Source organism: Eleutherodactylus coqui, chromosome 3 (genome assembly GCF_035609145.1).
Source record: "Eleutherodactylus coqui strain aEleCoq1 chromosome 3, aEleCoq1.hap1, whole genome shotgun sequence".
NCBI classification, from domain to species: Eukaryota; Metazoa; Chordata; class Amphibia; order Anura; family Eleutherodactylidae; genus Eleutherodactylus; species Eleutherodactylus coqui.
The window spans coordinates 203210711-203234436 of record NC_089839.1 but is presented as its reverse complement, the minus strand read 5'-3'; the positions used below and the strand labels follow the sequence as shown (position 1 = coordinate 203234436).

At 44.0% G+C, this 23726-nt stretch overlaps 2 protein-coding genes across 3 annotated transcripts in view; one reads left to right on the top strand and one right to left on the bottom strand.

Moving 5' to 3' along the window:
• Positions 1-51: 51 nt before the first annotated feature.
• Positions 52-4906, top strand: LOC136620231 (serine-aspartate repeat-containing protein I-like). The gene is made up of 3 exons (XM_066594935.1): positions 52-83; positions 784-3134; positions 4818-4906. The coding sequence occupies exons 1-3, from the start codon at positions 52-54 to the stop codon at positions 4904-4906; spliced, it is 2472 nt and encodes an 823-aa protein (XP_066451032.1).
• The window catches only part of COL7A1 (collagen type VII alpha 1 chain), a 177377-nt gene continuing 158438 nt past the window's right edge, over positions 4788-23726 (bottom strand). For both annotated transcript variants that reach the window (XM_066596817.1, XM_066596816.1), the window contains exons 116-121: positions 20491-20529; positions 14699-14797; positions 12891-13010; positions 11592-11654; positions 11319-11492; positions 4788-10443 (exon numbers count right to left, since the gene is read on the bottom strand). In XM_066596817.1, coding sequence (XP_066452914.1) covers positions 10418-10443; positions 11319-11492; positions 11592-11654; positions 12891-13010; positions 14699-14797; positions 20491-20529 — 521 coding nt within the window. In that variant the 3' untranslated portion in view covers positions 4788-10417. The remainder of the gene's footprint in view (positions 10444-11318; positions 11493-11591; positions 11655-12890; positions 13011-14698; positions 14798-20490; positions 20530-23726) is intronic.

Below are 23726 nucleotides of genomic sequence, written 5' to 3'. Positions count from 1 at the left end.
TTCATAGAAATTTGCCATTTCAAAGCAAGATTAGCTCTTGGCGCATGCGCAATGAGAAGTCAACTGGGGACGAAGAAGTTAACGTAAACCTATTGAAGGGCTGAAGGGCGCGTCACTGTCATGTGATGATGATATCCGTAGCACGTGGTCTGTATGACAAGACGTAAAGGAGTAAATCAGGTGACAGGGCGTCATGAGAGGGTAGTGACTAGAGTGTATGGGCTCCTAGATGGAAGCGTCAGTCCTCTCAGCAGCCCATACATTATATCCAGGTCATCCTGAAGACGCCAGAATGGATGGGCTGCTCGGAGGTTGTGATGGAAGCGGCTCCATTCTAGTCGCTTCCCCGCAGAATCATTCACATCCTGTATGTATAGTAAATATGGGATGATGTTCTGTCATGGGAGCAGAAAAACGAAAATAACGGCGTGCTGGATCCATCGTATAACAGACACCGCTGACTTATCACGTGGTCCGCTGACTTATCACGTGGTCCGTCGTACTGACACGGAGAGCCCTCCAAGCTGCACTCTTCATCCCGGGTGAAAGATAGTGATTACGTTGCAGCCAACACCAGTTATAGTGATTACAGTGGTGCTGCCGCCATTGATAGTCATACAGTAAAGCGAACACCATTGACAGTGATTACAGTTCAGTTACTTCCAGTGATAGTGCCTACTGTGGAGCTAACGCCAGTGATAGTGATTACAGTGCAGTTTCTTTCAGAGATAGTGATTAATAATAATAATAATAATAATATAATAATAATCTTTATTTGTATAGCGCCAACTTATTCCGCAGCACTTTAAGTGATTACACTGAAGCCAACATCACTGATCGTGCTTACAGTGCAGTTACCTTCAGTGATAGTGCTTACAGTACATATACCTCCAGTGAAAGTGCTTACAGTGCAGATACCTCCAGTGATGGTGATTACAGTGCAGTTGCCTTCAGTGATGGTGATTGCAGTGCAGTTACCTTCAGTGATAGTGCTTACAGTACAGATACCTCCAGTGATAGTGCTTACAGTACAGGTACCTCCAGTGATGGTAATGACAGTGCAGTTGCCTTCAGTGATAGTGCTGATAGTACAGATACCTTTAGTGATAGTGCTTACAGTGCAGGTACCTCCAGTGATGGTGATTACAGTTCAGTTGCCTTCAGTGATGGTGATTGCAGTGCAGTTGCCTTCAGTGATAGAGCTGACATTACAGATACCTCCAGTGATAGTGCTTACAGTGCAGGTATCTCCAGTGATGGTGATTACAGTGCAGTTGCCTTCAGTGATAGTGCTTGCAGTACAGGTACCTCCAGTGATAGTGCTTACAGTGCAGATACCTCCAGTGATGGTGATTACAGCGCAGTTGCCTTCAGTGATAGTGATTATAGTGCAGTTGCCTTCAGTGATGGTGATTACAATGCAGTTGCCTTCAGTGATAGTACTTACAGTACAGATACCTCCAGTGATAGTGCTTACAGTGCAGGTACCTCCAGTGATGGTAATTACAGTGCAGTTGCCTTCAGTGATAGTGCTGATAGTACATATGCCTTTAGTGATAGTGCTTACAGTGCAGGTACCTCCAGTGATGGTGATTACAGTGCAGTTGCCTTCAGTGATGGTGATTGCAGTGCAGTTGCCTTTAGTGATAGTGCTTACAGTACAGATACCCCCAGTGATAGTGCTTACAGTACAGGTACCTCCAGTGATGGTAATGACAGTGCAGTTGCCTTCAGTGATAGTGATTACAGTGCAGTTGCCTTCAGTGATAGAGCTGACATTACAGATACCTCCAGTGATAGTGCTTACAGTGCAGGTATCTCCAGTGATGGTGATTACAGTGCAGTTACCTTCAGTGATAGTGCTTACAGTACAGGTACCTACAGTGATAGTGCTTACAGTGCAGTTGCCTTCAGTGATAGTGCTTACAATACAGATACCTCCAGTGATAGTACTTACAGTGCAGGTACCTCCAGTGATAGTGCTTACAGTGCAGGTACCTCCAGTGATGGTGATTATAGTGCAGTTGCCTTCAGTGATTGTGATTACAGTGCAGTTGCCTTCAGTGATAGTACTTACAGTACAGATACCTCCAGTAATAGTGTTTACAGTGCAGGTACCTCCAGTGATAGTGCTTACAGTGCAGTTGCCTTCAGTGATGGTGATTGCAGTGCAGTTGCCTTTAGTGATAGTGCTTACAGTACAGATACCCCCAGTGATAGTGCTTACAGTACAGGTACCTCCAGTGATGGTAATGACAGTGCAGTTGCCTTCAGTGATAGTGCTGATAGTACAGATAGCTTAATTGATAGTGTTTACAGTGCAGGTACCTCCAGTGATGGTGATTACAGTTCAGTTGCCTTCAGTGATGGTGATTACAATGCAGTTGCCTTCAGTGATAGTGCTTACAGTACAGATATATCCAGTGATAGTGCTTACAGTGCAGGTACCTCAAGTGATAGTAATTACAGTGCAGTTGCCTTCAGTGATAGTGCTGATAGTACAGATACCTTTAGTGATAGTGTTTACAGTGCAGTTACCTCCAGTGATTGTGATTACAGTGCAGTTGCCTTCAGTGATAGAGCTGACATTACAGATACCTCCAGTGATAGTGCTTACAGTGCAGGTATCTCCAGTGATGGTGATTACAGTGCAGTTACCTTCAGTGATAGTGCTTACAGTACAGGTACCTACAGTGATAGTGCTTACAGTGCAGTTGCCTTCAGTGATAGTACTTACAGTGCAGGTACCTCCAGTGATAGTGCTTACAGTGCAGGTACCTCCAGTGATGGTGATTATAGTGCAGTTGCCTTCAGTGATTGTGATTACAGTGCAGTTGCCTTCAGTGATAGTACTTACAGTACAGATACCTCCAGTAATAGTGCTTACAGTGCAGGTACCTCCAGTGATAGTGCTTACAGTGCAGGTACCTCCAGTGATGGTGATTACAGCGCAGTTGCCTTCAGTGATAGTGCTTACAATACAGATACCTCCAGTGATAGTACTTACAGTGCAGGTACCTCCAGTGATAGTGCTTACAGTGCAGGTACCTCCAGTGATGGTGATTACAGTGCAGTTGCCTTCAGTGATAGTACTTACAGTACAGATACCTCCAGTAATAGTGCTTACAGTGCAGGTACCTCCAGTGATGGTGATTATAGTGCAGTTGCCTTCAGTAATGTGATTACAGTGCAGTTGCCTTCAGTGATAGTACTTACAGTACAGATACCTCCAGTGTTAGTGCTTACAGTGCAGGTACCTCCAGTGATGGTAATTACAGTGCAGTTGCCTTCAGTGATAGTGCTGATAGTACATATACCTTTAGTGATAGTGGTTACAGTGCAGGTACCTCCAGTGATGGTGATTACAGTTCAGTTGCCTTCAGTGATGGTGATTGCAGTGCAGTTGCCTTCAGTGATAGTGCTTACATTACAGATACCTCCAGTGATAGTGCTTACAGTACAGGTACCTCCAGTGATAGTGCTTACAGTGCAGGTACCTCCAGTGATGGTGATTATAGTGCAGTTGCCTTCAGTGATAGTGCTGATAGTACAGATACCTTTAGTGATAGTACTTACATTGTAAGTACCTCCAGTGATGGTAATTACAGTGCAGTTGCCTTCAGTGATAGTGCTGATAGTACAGATAGCTTTAGTGATAGTGTTTACAGTGCAGGTACCTCCAGTGATGGTGATTACAGTTCAGTTGCCTTCAGTGATGGTGATTACAGTGCAGTTGCCTTCAGTGATAGTACTTACAGTGCAGGTACCTCAAGTGATGGTAATTACAGTGCAGTTGCCTTCAGTGATAGTGCTGATAGTACAGATACCTTTAGTGATAGTGCTTACAGTGCAGGTACCTTCAGTGATAGTGCTTACAGTGCAGGTACCTCCAGTGATTGTGATTACAGTGCAGTTGCCTTCAGTGATAGTGCTTACAGTGCAGTTACCTCTATTGATAGTGATTACACTGCAGCACTCTGGGGGTCACAATTCTATTTATACGGGGAAGCTCCAGTCATGAAATGGCTGGTGGCTCTAGTATTGTGGCCATTCAGTGTGTATGTGAATACTAGTTATTAGTATTATTTATAGTACCAGTGTTTCTGGTGGTGCAATGCGCCACTTATAATATAATGTAGTGAATGACCTGTGATGACGGTTGCAGTTGGTCAAAATATTGAAAGACCTGTGATGTCACCGTCGTGATAAGGGGCGGAGCTCAGAGCTCCGGTAATTCAGCTGCTCGCTGAGGTGAAATTGTGGCTGGGATGAAGGACTTTGCAGATATAAATGTTGACGAAGATGGAGTCCAACAGCACACACAGGCAAATCCTTACTCAGGCGAGGTGATTACAATGCAGCGCCACTCAGGGAACTTCAAACATAGATGCCTTCAGAAGTTCAAAAATAGTATAAAGAATGTGGCAGCATAAATGGTGAAGATGAAAACAGTAAACCTTTATTTCTCCATGTCTTTAAAAATAAAGCTACGTTTCAACCCACATTTGGTCTTTATCAAGCTTGACAGTGCAAGCGGAGCATGTGATACATTCGATGAAGGACCTGTGATGACATCACCGTCATGTGATCATGGGTGGAGCATGTAACTCAGTCACTCACGGACAAGTGGTCGTTAGTAGTTTGATATATATGAGGAGACCCATTGACGTCTATAGGAGAGTGCAATGAGCCTGCGCTATGACGGTTGCACCTATTGTGAATGGCGGATTCTCTGTTGCCTGTATACAAGTGTTCGCCGCTGACAAATACCACCACACTGATTAGCATTTAAGTTAAATATAATCTTTTTATTTCAGCCAGTAGTTCACAGGGTGTAAATGTAGACAAAAGGCAAACCAAGTATCCAGAAGTCTTGTATTCCTGCACTTTGCATGATATAAACTAATCAGGCAACTCAAAGAGCAACTTCAGCTACAATTTCTATTCACATCAGTTGGATATTAAACAGTTGATATTTTTAGATGGAATTTACCAGATTCTCTCATAATTTCAAAAGCAGCATCTATGAAATCATATCATCATACAGTGCATAAATAATACCGCCATACGGTATCCTAATACATATTAGGATACCGTATGGTATCACTTAACGGTCCCAAAGGCTACTTAAGTCACTGTTGTAATTGCACTACACAGTGCCCACATAAAACTGTCATATAATAGGGTTATGATCTTACAGCTGCACAGTTCTATGTATGGTTAGGCCAGAGCAGTCATTATAAATGAGCACTCTTAGTTTGTTCTTGGGGGGTCCTTGCGGAACCTCGTTAACAGGGGACCCTAGGCAACTGCCCAGTTTGCCATCCTTAAAGCCAGCCCTCATGTAACTACTATAATACTGCCCCTTATGAATGAGAATAGGAATACTTAAATATTGCCCCCTATGGACCAGAGTAGAACTACAATAATACTGCCCCCTATGGACAAGAATATGAACAGGTAGCTACATTTTCTTATGTAACTGGAGTCGCCCTTTAAATATCAACATGAAATGTAATCTAGCATTGAATTTTATGTGACTCAGTGGGCATAATCAATGGTGAAAATTGGGACAGGAATGGTTATAGTGGTCTCATTAGCTAAGATTGATTAAACAATCATGGGAGGTTTCATTACTTGTTAAACTTTTGCTACAGTAAAACCCTTAAAAGGGTTGTCCCACTTCTAGCTGTTTTGCTGCAGGTTGAGTCCCATTCACTTCAATAAGATTCAGCCTGCAGTACCAACACTGTCCACTGCGCAAGGTGCGGAGCTGTCTGCTTCCTGCAACAAAACAGCTAAAAGTGGGATAACCCCTTTATGAAAATGTGAAGATTGAAGATGATGCTGGTAGGAACAGTGGATTTGCAGTCGTGGACAACCAGGGCCGTGCCATTTGCTGTGATTGCACTTAGAAATAGTTTTCATTGATTTTTAAAGGGGTTGTCCAGGGTTAGAAAAACATGGCTGCTTTCTTCCAAACACAACCCCACCCTTGTCCATAGGATTTTGTGTGGTATTACAACTCAGCTCCATAGAAGTGAATGGGAGCTGCAATACCACACACAACCCTATGGACAAGAGGGGCGCTGATATTGAAGAAAGCAACCATGTTTTTCAAACCCTGGACAGCCCCTTTAAAGGGACAACACCACATGCCTTGGTGCTTTAGCACTTACTAACTGCATTAGGACATATTAGAACATGTTCTTCTCGGAATCACTGGTGTGTTGTGTAGCGTAATAACATACTTTTATTGTAGTGTGTGAAGTCTGCAAATCACCGCTCTGGAGACACCTGGGTGGTCCTGAAGGCTTCCCATATCATGGGTGTAACTGCATCCAGTCCTGGTTGATTGACCGCTCTCAGGGTATGTGGTGCCAGCGTTAGCGTTAGTCCCACACATGCTCAGTCCATCTCCCTTTGACTATTGATTGTGCTCATTCATAGTATCCACCTCAGCTTCACAGGTAGGTACATGCATAGTGAACCTGGGAAGTCGAAGTACAGTAGATACATCAGGCATGAGCACAATGTGTGGTCAAAGGGAGGTGGACTGAGCAGGATTCAAGCACTGCTATGGTAGTGCTGATGTCACGCACCCTGGGATTCGCCAATCAGCCGGGACTAGGTGCAATTACAACAGTGACTTAAGTAGCCCTTGGGACCGTTAAGTGATTCCAGAACAGTATTTTGTATACTGCACGCTGTACAATACAAGTATGTTTTTATGCTGTGCAACCTATGTCTAAAGCAGTTAGCAAGTGCTACAGCATCGTGGCAGGGGTTTTATATGGATGACAGGTTCCCTTTAAGACCCGCTAATTCCACTCAAAGGCTATAAATGTAGGAGTAAACCATAGTATCTCATTCCACTGTGTCATATTCACGGCACCGAAGAAGCTGAGACATGGGAGATGTTTGTTGGGTTGATACTGCAGCATTTACACAGGAGAAATTGGTCACTGGTGGACAATATAATGGCTCCCCCTACGATACAGGGGGCCACTAAATAAGCACCAATGCATGGCAGCCCTTGGCTATGTGTGACCCTTGTGGTCAGACAGAGCACTGGGCACCAGGCTGGGAGCAATTGCCCCTCTTAGGCCTCATGTCCACGGGGACAGATCCGCAGCAGGTCACCCGCACGCGTGATCCGCGCCCCATAGGGATGCATTGGACACCCGCAGGTAATTAAATACCTGCAGATGTCATTTTCCCCTGAGGCGCGGATTGCGTGTGCGGGAAGTCACCCGCAGCATGCTCCATTTTAGTGCGGGTCTCCCACGCGGACAGCTCTTGCAGGCTCCTATTGGAGCCAATGGAAGCTGTCCGGATCCGTGGCACACCCGCAGCTGAATTCTGGGAGCGCGGGAGTTAAAAAAAAATGGAGTGCACGGCGCATGTGCGCGGCATGCTGCCGACGTGCCGAGCACATCAGCCAGGCCAAAGAAAGAAGATCCGGCCGTGACGGAGGGCAGATTCGCAGCGTCCGGACAGGTAAGTAATGCTTACTTTTTAGCCTCATGTCCGTGGGAAAGGAGGGACCTGCTGCAGGATTCTGCATGAAGAATCTACGGCGGGCCTGATTTTCCCCGTGGACATGAGGACTTAGGCCTGCCTGGCCAGATGATCTTCCTCTATGCAACAGCGTCTTGTGGAACTACGTGACTCTTTCTCCTCCTGTCTGTTTCCTCCCATCTTATGTTACAGTTCACTGTTACTTCATCGGCACCCCGACAGCACAGTTGCTTAGTTCTGCTACTGTATTTATGTTATGAGCTTGGTTCTGGTATTGTATTTATGAGCTTGATTCTGGGGCTGTATTTATTTCTTAAGCAATCCAATAATATATCTTATAATCATTAATAACTCGCTATTTCGCTGTTTTCTGCAGAACAGAGTGCCCATCACTACAAAAAAAAAATATATATATATACACTTTTCCTTATGGGGGACCACAATTAAAATTCCATGCCTTCTAACCTGTGCCAGTGTGAGGAACTCATCAAACAACTCCTCATATCTCAGCTTTCAGGAATATCGGGATTAATCAGATTATTTTTACATTTAGAGTGGAGTTAGGGTATAACATACACAGTTTAGCAGCAAGTGACACAAGCGTTACAAGCACTGATAACACGTGGATAAGAGGAAAAAGTGCATAAAGAAAAACGTAAGGATAATAAACACACTAAGCGATTGGTGATAATGCGTAACACTAGTGCAAGCCATATGGTTCATTATAGCACCATATTACAGTCCCTGAATTCTGTTGGTCGTCAACCATATTCTCATATAAAGCAATGTTAACATGTAGAGAGTATATTTACAGACGGATATATGACCAGCAGGTTGTAGGGGTCCTTTGTGAAGAATGAAGCACCTATGAATGACGGTTGATAAATTAATGGACATACTGTATATCTAGAAGGCCGTGGATGACTATGGTGGTCTCACTGGTTTCCAATCGGTTACAAGAAAAATTCTCATTCCACCATATTTTATTAAAGTGATTTTCTGGCTTCAGGACTAAATTCTGTATGGGGACTAGAGGTGGTGGGGTATATTACCTGCAGTCATTCTCTACCATCCCACCAATCCTCCAGTTTCAGGTCCCGTTTTCAGCCATCCGAGATAGCTGACTCAATCTTCAGAGTATCTAATCCCCACAGTGCATTGGTAGTCTAAGACTGCCCATGCATTATACCCGCTCTCTGATTGGCTAGTGCTGTTCATGTGATCCACAATGGCCAAGCAGAGAGCGGTGAACAGTGTGCCTGTTTATGAAGTTAGAAAACTGCTGCAGCCATCTTGGACAGCTGAAAACAGAGCCTGGAACTGGCGCATCGGAGAAGAAGCAGATAAGAGCAGAAGAACTGCAGGTAATTTAACCCCCTCCTGTCCGGGACACAATTTTGTCCTGAAGCCGGAGTGGTACTTTAAGTGGTTCTCTATCTAAAATAGATTTTAGTAAAATGTGATTAATAAAACAGGCAGGAATGGCGAGGGCTTCGAAAGTGCTTTACTCCTCATCGGTTGACAATGACCTGAACAGCTATTGGAGTTAGACTGGTTGCTATGGATAAGCTGCCTGACAGCTACTTGGGTTTGTCAGGCAGCTACTCCTTAGCCATCTCTGAAAATCATCCTAGATTCAGTGGGAAAGTCCCGCCTCCCATAAAACAGGAGGCATTTCTTGCAGGAAATGGAGTAAAATAAAAATTAGCATATACACATCCCTTTTGACCCCTCGCTCACTTCCAGGTAGCACAATCACGTGATCACTGTGGTCAATGACTGGCCTCTGCCATTCCAACACTGAGGCTGGGGATTGGCTGCAGTGATCACATCAAGTGATAGCTCTACACAAAAGGAAATGGGGGTCCAAAGTGGTGCAAACTAGAGCGGGGGGCGAAAGAGGTGAGTAAAGGCTATTTTATTTTACTGCATTAAAGGGGGGGGGGCTATTATTAAGTCGTGGCATTATTAATGAAGGGGGCATTTTGGGGCACTAGTCCTATGAGGGGTTTACTAAGGTGCATGTATCTGAGTGGAGGTTATATATGTGTTTAACAGGCAGAAAATACTTATCTGTGCTTACTCAGATCTATAACTTGGAGTCAAATTGTCACTGATTGAAGGTTATATATGGGGGTGTGAGGCAGCTGGTCCTCAGCAACCAGTCTGAGCTTACTCAGTTCTATAACTCAAGACCAAATTGGCACTGAGCTCAGGTTAATACATGGGGATGTCAAACAGAAAATCCTTAGCAACTAGTCTGAGCTTACTCAGATCTACAACTAGGTTATATATGGGGTTATCGGACAAAAATCCTAAGCAACTACCGGTAGTATGAGCTTACTCAGATCTACATCTCAGGACCAAATTTTCACTGAACGATGGTTATATATGGGGTTGTTTGAGCTTACTCAAGTCTACACCTCGAAGCCAAGTTGAACTGAGGGTAAAGAACGGGCTAGGAGGCTTGGCATTCCTTCAGCCATTCTAATCGGTAGCTTCTTCTGCCATATTAATCAGATTTTTGGTGGAGAATCTCTACCAGCTGGTCATACTGGAGAACTTTCCTTTATGCTGTGACAAATCATGGTCATTCCCTTATGTAACCTACAACCTGTAAAATGTATTTGTTAAAAATGTCCCTTTCGGTAGAAAAATAGTATAAAATATAGCACCAATTGTCTGCTACGAAAAGAGTTCTATGCACCATATAATATGAGATACAGGAGTCATAATTATATTAGCAATACAAAAATACAAATATTTCCCAGATGTAACGGCAGAGGAACACAAGTTGGATCCTGTAACTTGCAAGGTTTTCTTTTTTTTTTCAAACTTAGTGAATCTTACAAAAATATTACAATATACATAGGATTTTCTAGCCCGGCGTGATGACTTAGCTTCCGTCTTCTTGATGTTTATCTGCAAATTAAAATGAGACAAATAGTGGTATAAATCTGGAAAGAAGATGCCCCTGCGCATTACAAAACTTTGTTTTGGTTTGCTATTGGGGCATTTGCTATGATGCTTTGGAGGGGAACAGCTAACCATATTGCTCAACTTTATTACAGAGTGGAGTGTTTGATCCATTAGCCTCTCTTTAAGTATTTATAGTTTCTGCAGTGTAGTGCGGTTGATAGCTGTGATAACCTGTTTAATCCATTGTTCCCTGTTCTAGTTCTGAATTCCTTGTATTAGTCCACTTTGCTCTTGGGTGAAGTGAACTTACATGAAGCTTCCTCTTCCAACATGTACCACATTAGTAAACTGGGAAGCGGGAATCTGCCTGGGGTTCACACTGCCCTTCTAGCGCTCAAGAGATTGGAAGGAGGGGTAAAGTATCTCCTTACTACATCAGGAGGAGGACTATATCCTTGAGAGTTCCACTCTTCTATGTACTTATCTGCCTACATTGTTTAGCAAAACTCTTAGGTGGACTCCAGTTTCTGCCCATCTTGGGTTGGCTATACATATTACCCAACAGCTATCGATACGTGCATGCTTATTTCAATTGAAAAACAAGGGCATAGCTAGAGGGGGTTATATTTTCTCTGTTAGGCCCCATCTCCTCTATGTACACCACTGGGGAGACCCATGTATGTACACCTTACATTATCACTTAGAATGCTATTAGAAATTGGAATAAACCTAACAATCCAATCCAAATCATAGTAGGTCCCTACATGGGTTAGAACGCGATTTTTGGTTTTAGCTTTTGTTGCAACTGGGGTAATAAGTCTAATAAAGCATCTTTTGGAAGTTATAGCCCCATGAAAGGTGCACACATCTGAACTAACCTTCTATTCTCTGCACACATTGTAGATCACATAGTTCCTTCTCATCAAATCGGTTGAGATTTCCGCCACAGCCGCTGTACACAAATGGGCGACATTCTCTTACCCATGGATTATAATACCATTTTAGTGTGTATTTGGAGCATTCTCCTTCCAACATTGGAAGACTGCATATGTCTAAAAGGAAAATGAGACTCAGCATAAAATAGTAGGGTCTATAGAACTGGACGTCTCTATATGATGTACTACAATAGCAGTATAATAAGCCGTAGCTACCATGTTTTGCGGTATCTCTTTTGGTTCGAAGAATGTCCACAGAGGCTGTTGGGATCGTCCCATCTATAAAACAAATATATACCAAAAAATACTTGGAGGTTAGATGCAATTCAGTTTTGTTACATTAATCTCTTAAACGTCTGATTATTTGGGGGATTTTCATCTCTACTTTTCAAAAGCCACAATTTTTTTCCCGTCAACATACCCATATAAAGGATTGATTGTTGCAAAGCGGGCCGTGGTTTCTATTTGTACCATTTTAAAGTGCATATAATGTATGAACTTTAATTTTTATTTTTTTATTTTTTTAGGGGGGGGGGGCGCAGGGAGAAAGAGCACATCAATTCTACCACAGTTTTCTTTTATTGTGTTTACTATGTGGTATAAATTGTAGCAAAGCAAAAACCACATCTGTAGGCACTAGTCCTTGGGCACCAATGATTTTGATGTCAAATTTGTTTCCAAGGCTGCCTGACGAAGACCCTATTCCAGGGTTGGAACTTGTAGTTTTGTATTTTATGTTTGGATTTCTATTATTAAAGAGTCTGGCATCATAAACATTAGTGCCCGAGGAGCAGCATCTACAAAGATAGTAATTGCTTTGCTACTATACTTTGCCTGATTTGAGCCCTAGTTCTCCAGTGGACCTAGAGGGGCTTGCAACTATTCTCCATGACTGGTCTATCGCACCTGTGACCTTGAAGTGATTCATTAAGGCCGCCTGCAGACGGCCGGGTCCGATTCGGCTGCTAGAATTCTCGCAGCGGGACCTGACCTGCGCCCATGCAGGGACCAGCACGTACTCACCTGCTTCCGCGGCTCCGACTGTTTGATGTGCCGGCTACCAGGCAGCCGGCGCATGCGCAGACCAGAGCCGGCAGCCGGGGAGTGAGATTTCTGTGCGGGGCTCTGCGCGTGATTTTGCGCAGACAAATCGTGGCCGTCTGCCTAGGATTGCGTTTGCTAACCCCGACTGACCCCGACTGTCAGTCACAGTCGGCTCCTGAGCCTGGACCATTTATATTCCATGTATGTACAGCATTTCGCAAAAACCCTTTCCCTACCATGGCGCACATATACGTCATGGGGTGGGAAGGGACTATAGGGATTGTAGATGATTAACATGACTACCTTCTTACTAAAACAGTGTCTGGTATTGCAGCAGAGCTACATACAAGTGAATGAAGGGGAGTTGCAACATCACATAGAACCTATGGACATATCTGGCTCTAGTCAGCTGTTTTGCTAATCCTGTACTACTATCCAGGCATCAACATACGATATTGATATTGTACTGACCACCTGACAGTAGAGTTCTCTCTGTCCCATCTTCATCCAAGTCCTCCTTGTAATCATCCACTGTGTATACATGCTCATAATCGGGATCATTGCTGTTCACTACCACCTTCAGATCAGGTCCTATGTGAAATCATTGCAGCATATATTTAGAACAGTACAAAGTACGCACTTCAAATGGAAGGAAGCGTAAAACGTAGACCTGAGGCAGAAAAAGCAGAGAGTGAGGAGATGCTAAACAAACCCAACATATTGAGAAGCCAACTGAGCCCATTCTCTGGGAACTTGCTTAGATTTCATAGCAGAATGTCCTGATTGGGGAAACTAGTCCTGATCGGGAAACTAGTCCTGATCGGGGAAACTAGTCCTGATCAGGGAAACTAGTCCTGATCGGGGAAACTAGTCCTGATCGGACCCTTTTGCAGCAGTGAATATATTGCAGATTTGCTTACTGTAACATAAAGAGTGGAACATATGGTAGTTTGGGAAAGCCCCATTAAGCAGAATTAACACAAACAGAAGAGAATGGATGTAATAAGTAAATCTCCCATAATGGAGGCAATATGAGCCACAAATCAGAGACATCTGTTAGTTAAAACAATGATTGGCACATCCATACAGAATGGACTGAACACGGGAAGACAACACTTTGGCCATAGTCTTATTTGTCTTCTTGCAGCGGACTCCTCACTATAAAAGCAGTAAAGCAAGACACAGAGCTGAGAACAAGAATCACCATGTTTTTACCCGCAAGACGCACCCTGTGACTGACCACCATAAGACAAGCCTGAGCAGATATTAGGAACACAGCCTAACCTGACTTATACCGTTGACCATGGCCATCTTCATGTACGTCCCACAGTGAAGTCATACACATTGCGCACTTTGACTTTAATTTAGACTACCATACTGCTGGTGTCATCCATGGGAAAGTTCAGTCAGTAGACCTTGATGGCCAGTCATGGACTTAAAATCTTCTTTTTCTTAATTTCTATAGATAATTTATATGGGTTCCCCAATTTTGGTTCCATAACTGAATATTTTCCAGTTGAATGTTGCCCATCCTGTAGGCCTTGGTCTCTTAACCAGATCAAAAGGATCTTATATAGCCAACCAGTAGTCTACTGTGTACTGAGGAGAGGCAAGAAGCCCAAAACAATGCTGTCAACATGGGTGCCTCTTCCTTTTGAAGGAGTTTCTGGTTTGGCTAATATGAGTTTTTTTGCCTCTGGAGGGGCGGCCATTTTCCCTTTTTTTCCCAAGAAGAACTGCCTGTAAGTAAATCTCCATACACTATCTGAGAACTAGTACCCCCAAGGATGTAGAGCATTGAGGACATTAAAGTATTTTTTAGTATATTCTCGTTCCTTAGAGACACATTATGCTGCTCAGACCTATTAGAGAGACATAAGATAGGGGAAGGCTGGCAAGTGGTATGAGGGGGTAAATTCCCAACAGGCAACTCTTACTTTGACCGATAATGATTGACAATGGCTGTAAGGTGGAACATCCATCCAAAACAACAATAGTCCATTGCCTTATCTCTGTAGTATCTTCAATAACTGGCCTTCTGGAGCTGATGACCAGTTTCACTTGTTCAGAGGCTAAAACTTTTGCCAGCCCTCCCCTAGTAGCATGCCTTACCCCAGCAAGTATTGACAGTCCACAAGGAAACACAAAGAAAGCAACCCCTGATTGGTTTAGTTTTTGTGTAGATCATTTATGAAGCAGGAAAAAAACTTGTGGCGTGGATAGAATTTGCGACTAAACCGTCTACTGCTGCAGTGTACATCCTGGCAAAGCCAACTCACCCTCATCTTCATCAATGTGAGTGAACTTTAGGGCTGGGACTGGGACAAAACGAGGGTTAGATGGGAACGATGGGGGAGATGGATAGTTGGAAGCATAACCTGGGAGATGCAAGGACATAACAGATTCAGATGTGCAGGGTACAAGACTGGCACATTAATATGGTAATGAATAGAGGTAATCACATGCTATATAACATGCAAGTCAGGCGAATGGATGCAAATACATCATTTAGGAAATTAAAGGGCAACTAAAAGTTGAAAACAATAACAGCAGCCACATTAGTGCAAAATATATTTTGGGGGCTGAGATGCAATACCATGTATAGCCATGAACAGGGGTGGCACTGCTCCTGCAAGAAAAAAAAACAGACTCCCCTTTTTTTTAAACTTAGACAACCCAGTTAAAGGGAACCTATCATCAGTTCTATGGCTTTAAAACCGCTTACTCTGATAAAACATTGAAGCTGTGAACGTTTTCCAACTTATTTGATGAAATCATACCTTTAAAAAGAATGTTTAAACAATTCCCATGCCGCATGCTAACTGTCTCTGTTCTGGGTTACCTGGAACACCTAACGCTGCCCCTCTCTGCTAGTATGCCATGGATGATGTAGGAGACATCATCCACACAGCGATGAGAATGTCTCGCATGCGCTGGGAGATCTCCAACTGGTGCTTGTGCAGTTTATCTCGCCCTTTTGTACACAGATTTACTATGTTCAACTGTGCATGTGCCGATCTGGGATCTCCTGGCGCATGCGCGTCTTCTACTTTATCATCTATAGCACACTAGCATGACTTTTGGACTGTAGTAACCAAAAAAAGCGCAATTTTGGTGTTGTGTACTTTTTTTTCTGATAACGTTCACGGTGAGGGATAAATAATGCGTTACTTAGATCAGACTTTTGCGGATGCAGTGATACAAAATATTTTCTGCATTTCTGCATCCAAAAAGCAGTCAAAATCTGCACCCTGTCTATTTTGAAACAGCCCTGCCAGTTTCTGCCACATGTAAACATACCCCAGTGGTAATAGTGGCCCTCCTAGCGATAATAGTGACACCCCCCCCCACCCCCACCCCCCCACAGTGGTAATAGTGACATACCCCAGCGGTCCCCCAGCAGTAATAATGCCCGCTTCCCCCCCAGCGGTTCCCACAGCAGTCATATTACCCCCCCCCCAGTGGTCCACCAGCAGTCACAATGCCACCCCCAGCTGTCTGCCAGCAATAATGCCCCCCTCCCCTCAAGCGGTTCCCCCAGAAATGATAATGCGCCCCCCTCAGCAGTCATAATGCCTTCCCCCCAGCGGTTCCCCCAGCAGTCCTAAAGTCTTACCCCCAGCGATTTTCCCAGCAGACAGAATGCCCCCCCCTCCCCCCCAGCGATTTTCCCAGCAGTCACAATGCCCCCCCTCCCCCCCCCAGCGATTTTCCCAGCAGTCACAATGCCCCCCCTCCCCCCCCCCAGCGATTTTCCCAGCAGTCACAATGCCCCCCCCAGCTATTTTCCCAGCATTCACAATGCCCCCCCCAGCGATTTTCCCAGCAGTCAGAATGCCCCCCCCAGCGATTTTCCCAGCAGTCAGAATGCTCCCCCTCCCCCCCAGCGATTCTCCCAGCTGTCAGAATGCCCCCCCTCCCCCCCAGCGATTTTCCCAGCAGTCAGAATGCTCCCCCTCCCCCCCAGCGATTCTCCCAGCTGTCAGAATGCCCCCCCCAGCGATTCTCCCAGCTGTCAGAATGCCCTCCCCCCTCCCCTCCCCCCAGCGATTCTCCCAGCTGTCAGAATGCCCACCCCCTCCCCCACATACGTACCCCTCCTCCTCGCGGGAGCGCCGCTCCTCTCCTGCCTGATCCCAGGTGCTCACTGAAGGCAGTGTGCTGCTGTTGGATGCCTTCTCCCCCTGCTCTTGCGGAACCAAAGTAGGAGACGTCGGGGGACGGGGGAGAAGGATCCTAGCTGCACACTGACTCACAGTGTGCGCCGTGATCAGCACAGAAAGCAGCGCTGAGTGAATGTCAGCAGGGGAGCCGCGGCCCCTGCAGGCATTCACTAAGGTGGTGATAAGTGGCCGATGGCGACGCGTGCCAGCAGGGAGGGCTCTGCGTGCCGCCTCTGGCACGCGTGCCATAGGTTCGCCACCACTGCTATAGGCTGTGCATGATTTTATCATTTTTATTACTGTATTATATTGCTTTATTATTTTTTTTGCTGATTTTGTTTCCTTTTATCTTATATCCCATATTGTATATTTTAGTGGGTCAGGTGCGATCTTATGTTTTATCCTACTTTTTAATACATCTTTCTATGTTTATTATGTAAGATATTGATGGATTTTGTAATATTAACTCGTCCAGCTGTTTGCTCAACAAAGTTGTTGCATTTAATTAATTTCAGACAGACCTCGGGCAAATTGTCTAAATTTGTTTTCAGAATAACCATAGCAACAAGTGGCTTCTGGCTGCATGGACCACAATTCCATTGTAGCGGTCTGTACCAGCGTTTGGAGTGCACACACGTGTCTGCCGACCCAGTTCTTCTGGTCTTGCGTGGTGCATGCGTAACTCGGCTGGCACCAACACGTTTTGCTCCCCTCCTCCCGCTGCCACCAATGGGTTTAAGGTAAACATTAGGCGTTTTACTATATAAGCCTCAATCTATGCTTGTTGAAGTTGTTGATGTGCTTGACAAAGGATGCTATAAGTGTTGTTCTCGCGTTGCACCATTATTTGTGTATTTATTCTTAATAAATCGACTTTTCCACACATTATGGAGTCTGACCTGAGAAAGGAATTGTGAGCACTGATTAATGGACCTGGCAAAAAAGGCAGGTCCCAGAAAATTCGGGGCCCCTCCATTGAAGTAAGTGCCCTTCACTCATCTGGCCTTTTATATTGATCCTTTTTGCCCTAACCTGGAGCGCTGAAACCAATCTTTATTTGGCCATAGGCAGTTTTATAGTTGCAGAACTGATGACAGGTTTCCTTTAACTTAGTTTGCATAACTGTAGTCGATATTAACCTTTTTATTTTTTCACCAGTTGCCCTTTAAAGGAGCTGTCCAGTTGTAACTTATTAATGGCCTAGCTTTAGGATAAGGCAGCCAAAAGAAGATCAGTGAAGGTCCCCCACTAAGGATTCCTGCCAATTAGATGTTCGGCTGCCAGTGCGCTTCTGCACTGAGCTGATTTCTGTAGGATGTGGACAGAGTCTTTCCCACTGCAGTGGCCAGGCTTGCTATTGCAGGTCATTCACTTCAATGAGAACTTTGCCTGTAATACCAAGCCTGGCCACTACAGTGGGAACAGCACTGTCTGCTTCCTGCAGAAATCATCTCAGTGCACAAGCACAGCGGTCTGGTGAAGAGCTGATCAAAGAGGGTCCTGGGCGCCAGACCACTGCGGATCTGGTATTGACTTCTTATCGTGCAGCTAGGCCATCAGTAGTTTACAACTGGACAGCCCCTTTAAATACAGTATATAAAGAAATAGCGGTCCATGCAGATTCACAGTGGGGCAAATACTGTTATCTTTACTGCCACTAAAGAAAGCACAGCACTCAAATGGGTTCTCATAGCAATGATTCATATGATTGCCAGAATGATTTATGTTGACATGTCAGAAAGTCAATAAAAGGTTCAAAGAAAAACACTTTGCACTGGGATGTTAGTAGGTGATTAAATGAAGAATTAAATCATTTGCCATACACGGGGCATTACATACACAGGGAAATCTCAGGCAGAACACACAGGTTTGGACAGAGTTAATGGAAGACAGTATGGGGATCTGACCATTGCTGTATCTTAATGCTTTTTCCTGAAGGACATTTATGAGCAGAAAATCACCTAGTGCTTAAAGGAGTTTTCCAGGACTAGGATGTTGATCACCTATCCCTATCCTCAGGATAGGTCATCAATATCTGATCGTGGAGGTCTGCCGATCATGACTTAAGCCAATCAGCTGTTTGCCATGGCCTCTTCTCAGGCCAGTGATGCCACATTCTTCAGTCACATGCTGGGTTGGGTGAAGGTTTTTTGGTGTCATAAGAAGATTAGGAAATTAATCCCCCCACACCTGCAATCCCTATAATCAATTAAATGCCACTTTACTCTCTAATAGAGATGAGCGAACCTACTCGGCCACGCCTCTTTTTCGCCTGAGCGCCGCGATTTTCTAGTACTTCCGTACTCGGGTGAAAAGATTCGGGGGGGCGCCATGGGTGAGTGGGGGGTTGCAGCGGGGAGTGGGGGGGAGAGGGAGAGAGAGAGGGCTCCCCCCTGCTCTCCACTGCTACCCCCCGCTCCGCCACGCCTCCCCCACCCCCCGGCGCCCCCCGAATCTTTTCACCCGAGCACGGAAGTACTCGAAGATCGCGGTGCTCGATCGAGTAATTACTCGAAACGAGTATACTCGCTTATCTCTACTCTCTAATGAAAGAGATTTAGACACATCTCAAAAGAGACAGATACAGGCAAAATAAATATTTAATCCGGCAATTCGCTTTACGTCTCCATTTAGCCCAGACCATTTTAGTGATTTCTCCCAAAGACTGCAGAGTTTGCTGCCAAAACATCTCCAGTCCTCTGAGTCATTCTTTACTATGGGTGCCACACCACATTTTGATGCCGATGCACACTATATCTTGACATGAGCGACATTGGAGCTCAGTGCACCAGTGATGCCTGGAACAGAGGAGGATCAACTGAGAGAGAGGAATGGTGAGTAATACAAAAAATACTCACTGCTCTAAGGGACTCTTGTAAAAACGAGCACCTCCATCACTTATTGTATAGAAAGTTGTGTTGCAAACAGAAAAAAATTACCAATAAAATTGCACTTCTTTATCATCAGTTGCGAGGTAGTCTACCCTTGCCTATCCCTTATCTTGGCCCTTGTCACATGGACTAAGCACAGCTCAGTCCCATTCAAGTGAATGGGATTGAGCTGCTATTCCAGGCACAGCTGCTATAGAATGTACAGTGCTATGCCTGGTGTTCACTCGAGCGCTGTGGTCTCTTCAATTAGCTGATCGCTGGGGGTCTAGGGCGGCAGACCCCAACTGATCTGATATTGATGACCAACCCTCAGGACGGGTCATAATATGTTAGTCCTGGAAAACCCCCTTAAAATGTACCTGTCTGCTCTCCTGACATGTCTGATTCAGTAAGTAATTCTGCATTTCTCCTAAAATAACAATGCTTAACCATCTTTTCTTGCAGTTCCTTTGTTAATCTTCCTAGAAAAGTATGACAAAATTGACAACTGCCTGCTACCATTCTCTCTGTCAATGGGGTGTGTCCCTATACCATGTGACATTGTTCAATCATGGCTGACAGTGTCAGACTGCTTAGGGACATACCTCATTGAAAGAAATGTAAGGTAACACCCAGTTGTCAATTTATTCATACATTTCCAGGAGGAATAATAGAAGAACAGCATAAAGCAGAGTTCTACGAAAAGATGCACCAGAAATAGTTTTTCATGGGAAATACAAGTATTCACTAAAGCAGACTAGTTGGGAGAACTGATCCTCTACATATCTATGGGTCTATCATCTTTCCATTTAAAATTCTTTTGAAATATTGTAGTTTTCGTACTGTACACTAAGTATTCACGATAGCCCAACACTTCCTGTCATTTTTCAGCTTGTGTTGTGTACGCTGGGGCAACTTTATTTACTAGACATGGATCTATGAAAACTAAATAAGAATTGTCTCTGTGCCTGTATCCGGCCTTATTCGAGGAGTAACAGAGAGCACATTCATACTCCTTCATGTACACATCGGGTTTACCAGCGTTCTTTTCAGGAAATGTAAACTGACCTCCACAGGCTGGAAAAAAAAAAAAAAAACGATTATAAAAGAGTGCAGTCTTAAATAAAATCAACACTTTATGACTACTATGCTGTTCTGGAAGACAAATTATGCTGCCAACTATTACTATCAGCCATTTTCCATTTTTTGCAGATAGTTATCCGCCATAGGATCACCTAGAGCGTTGTTCCTATCCCTCAAATTGAAGAGTCTTTACCCGTATTTAATACCTAGAGATGAGCGAGCGTACTCGACCACGCCCCTTTTTCGCCCAGGCGCCCCGATTTTCGAGTACTTCCGTACTCGGGCGAAAAGATTCGGGGGGCGCCGTGGGTGAGTGGGGGGTTGCAGCGAGGAGTGGGGGGGGAGAGGGAGAGAGGGCTCACCCCTGTTCCCCACTGCTACCCCCGCTGCGCCACACCTCCCCCGCCCCCCAGCGCCCCCCGAATCTTTTCACCCGAGTACGGAAGTACTCGAAAATCGTGGTGCTCAATCGAGTAATTACTCGAAACGAGTAAATTCGCTCATCTCTATTAATACCCCTTTTCATAATATTCTGGCTACCATTTGTTTTGAATGCATTCGTTTTTGTAAAAATCGTAAATTTTTCTGCGTGTTCATCAGTTATTTAAAGTTTATATTTTCGTAAAGGTTAGGATTCGGAGAAAACCAATGTAGCTCAATAAAGATGTAAAGGGGGCAATAAACAAAAAAAGAAAGCATTTAAACTACTAAAACAAGAAGGCAGCAAAAAAGCACTAACAACCTATAAGGAAAAAATAAATTATAATAATGAGCATTTCCATCACTGGTGGAAGCGCTTATTGTATAGAAAGTTGTGTTAAAAAAAAATTAACAATAAAAGCAGCAAAGATGGAGACAAAGAGACTCATTGTCAGAGGGAGTAAAACTAACCCTAAACTGTTCTTCAACTATATAAATAGTAAAAAGATTAATACTGAAAGTGTTGGCTCTTTAATAAATGATGTAGGAAAAATTGTAGGGGGGGGGGGGGGGGTTAGGAGAAAGCAAATCTATTAAAAAGTTTTTACTCCAGTGTATTCACAGAGGAAAATGTAATGTAAAATGAGATGCAGAATGATAAAGTAAACTCTCCATTAAATGTCACCAGTTTGACCCAGGAAGAAGTGTTGAGCAGTCTTAAAAGGATTGAAACAGACAAATCGCCAGGTCCAGATGCCATACAGCCCCAGGTTCTAAAAAAACTAACTAATGGGATATATAGTCCATTGTTTCTTATATTTAGAGACTATAGTGATGGGGTCTGTTTCACCAGATTGGCACATAGCCAATGTGGTGCCAATATTCAAAAAGGGGTCAAAAAGTGAAGCTGGAAACTACAGACCGGTAAGTCTTACTTCTATTGTGGGTAAAATGTTTGAGGAGTTTCTAAGAGATGCCATCCTGGAGGACCTCAAGGAAAATAGCTGTATAACTCCCTATCAGCATGGGTTAATGAGAGATCGCTCCTGTCAAACTAATCTGATCAGCTTCAACGAGGAGGTAAGTTCTAAAATGGCCCAGGGAGAGTCATTGGATCTTGCATATCTAAACTCATGCAAAGCCTTTAATACTGTGCCACATAAAAGATAGCTATATATGAGACTACTTAGAATGTGTGTAAGTGGGTAATTAACTGATCAGTGATTGAAAACAGAGGGTGGTTATTAATGGCACATAATCTGGGTAACCATTACTAGTGGGGTACCACAGGAGGCAGTACTGGGCCCTACTCTTTTAACCCCTTAACAACCAGCCCATAGTGTTTTTACTTCCTCCCGAAGTGGGCTTTATTCTCTGAGGACGTAAAAACGTGTCCTGCAGAGAATAAATTACACAAGAGAGAACAGAATGTAGTTGCAAATGGATCTGAATAAGTTTGGGGTTTGGCAAAAAAAAGGGCCAAATGAGATTTAATACTGATTAATGTAAGTTTATGCACATGAACAGGAAAATACATGTCACCATTATACACTAAATTGGAAACCACTTGGCAAAACTGACATGGAAAAGGACTTGGGGACGCTTAACCGAAGCAACCAGTGTCAGGCTGTAAAGCGCCCGTAATATATTAATGCTGGAGACGCCTTTGAAAGACCTTTTACGCTGGTATTTTGTTCCCACCCAAATAGCTCATTCGGTGTCAGGATACCCTCAAATTGCTTTTGTGGATGTCCATCCCCTGGTGATAGGATCCTTATCTTGTGATCCTGCCCCTGAGTTAGAAGACTATGGATCAGAGTTTAATCACTAAACTATTCTGCAACTGGTTGCAACATATGCAAAAACCCATATGAAGCCCTATTGAATAAACGTACTGCAAATATTTCTCCAGACTCGTGGAAATTGCTCTCTTTTTTATTCTTAGCTTCTAAGCAAACCATCACCCATTCATGGCAGAAAACTTTCTTGGACTTCTCCAAGTTAAAGCGTTGAATGAAGTGATATTTAATCAAAGAGAAGTTAACCTCAATAGTTTGATTAACATGAGGAATGTCTGAGAGTCTGGACCCTGTGGGTGAACTATGTCCTTCCTTCCAAAAATAACAGAACCTTAGTCTCCTTGCAGTAAGCCACTTGAGACACAACTACAACGCCTTGTACTCTACGCCCTGGTTTTCAACTCAACGAAAGAATCCCCCCCCCCCCCTCCTTTACTTTCTTTCTATTCCCTTTGCTACCTGTTACAATTTGGCCATAACTTCTTCTGTAACCCTCCCGATGCAAGCAATTGCACAGAATCCAAAGGAACTCATTTCTGTAGGGTTACCTACTAGTTATTTGCTTTATTGTCTAAGGGCGGTTTCACATCTGTGTCGGAACCTCCTTCCACATCTGCGTTGGAAGAAAAAGCGCTGCATACAACACTTTCTCTTCCCTCTAAAAAACGGGCAACTGAGCAGAAACCAAACAGATGCCATTATAGTCAATGGGGTCTGTCCAGCACTGTTCGGTTCGATCCTGAGACAGAGCCATTCGGCCACGGGGATTCCCCTTTCCTGCTTCCCAAATGGAGCAGGAATGCGAAACCCCCCGGATGTAGTGTGAAACCACCCTTACACATTGTCCTGATATGCAGCATATTGACTATGTATTTCTTTTATTGTTCACTCTTCTCATTGTAATTTTTAAAATCTAAATAAAAACAAATGTAAAAAAAATAAATCTCTGTTTCTAGCAACTAGAGATTTTTA

Excerpts from the sequence above, each read along its gene's own strand:
- LOC136620231 (XM_066594935.1), top strand. The coding sequence starts at position 52 with ATGAGAAGTCAACTGGGGACGAAGAAGTTAAC. Across the intron at positions 84-783 it reads CTGGGGACGAAGAAGTTAAC|CGCCAACTTATTCCGCAGCA; the intron begins GTAAACCTATTG and ends TTATTTGTATAG. Across the intron at positions 3,135-4,817 it reads TAATAGTGCTTACAGTGCAG|CCAGTAGTTCACAGGGTGTA; the intron begins GTACCTCCAGTG and ends TTTTTATTTCAG.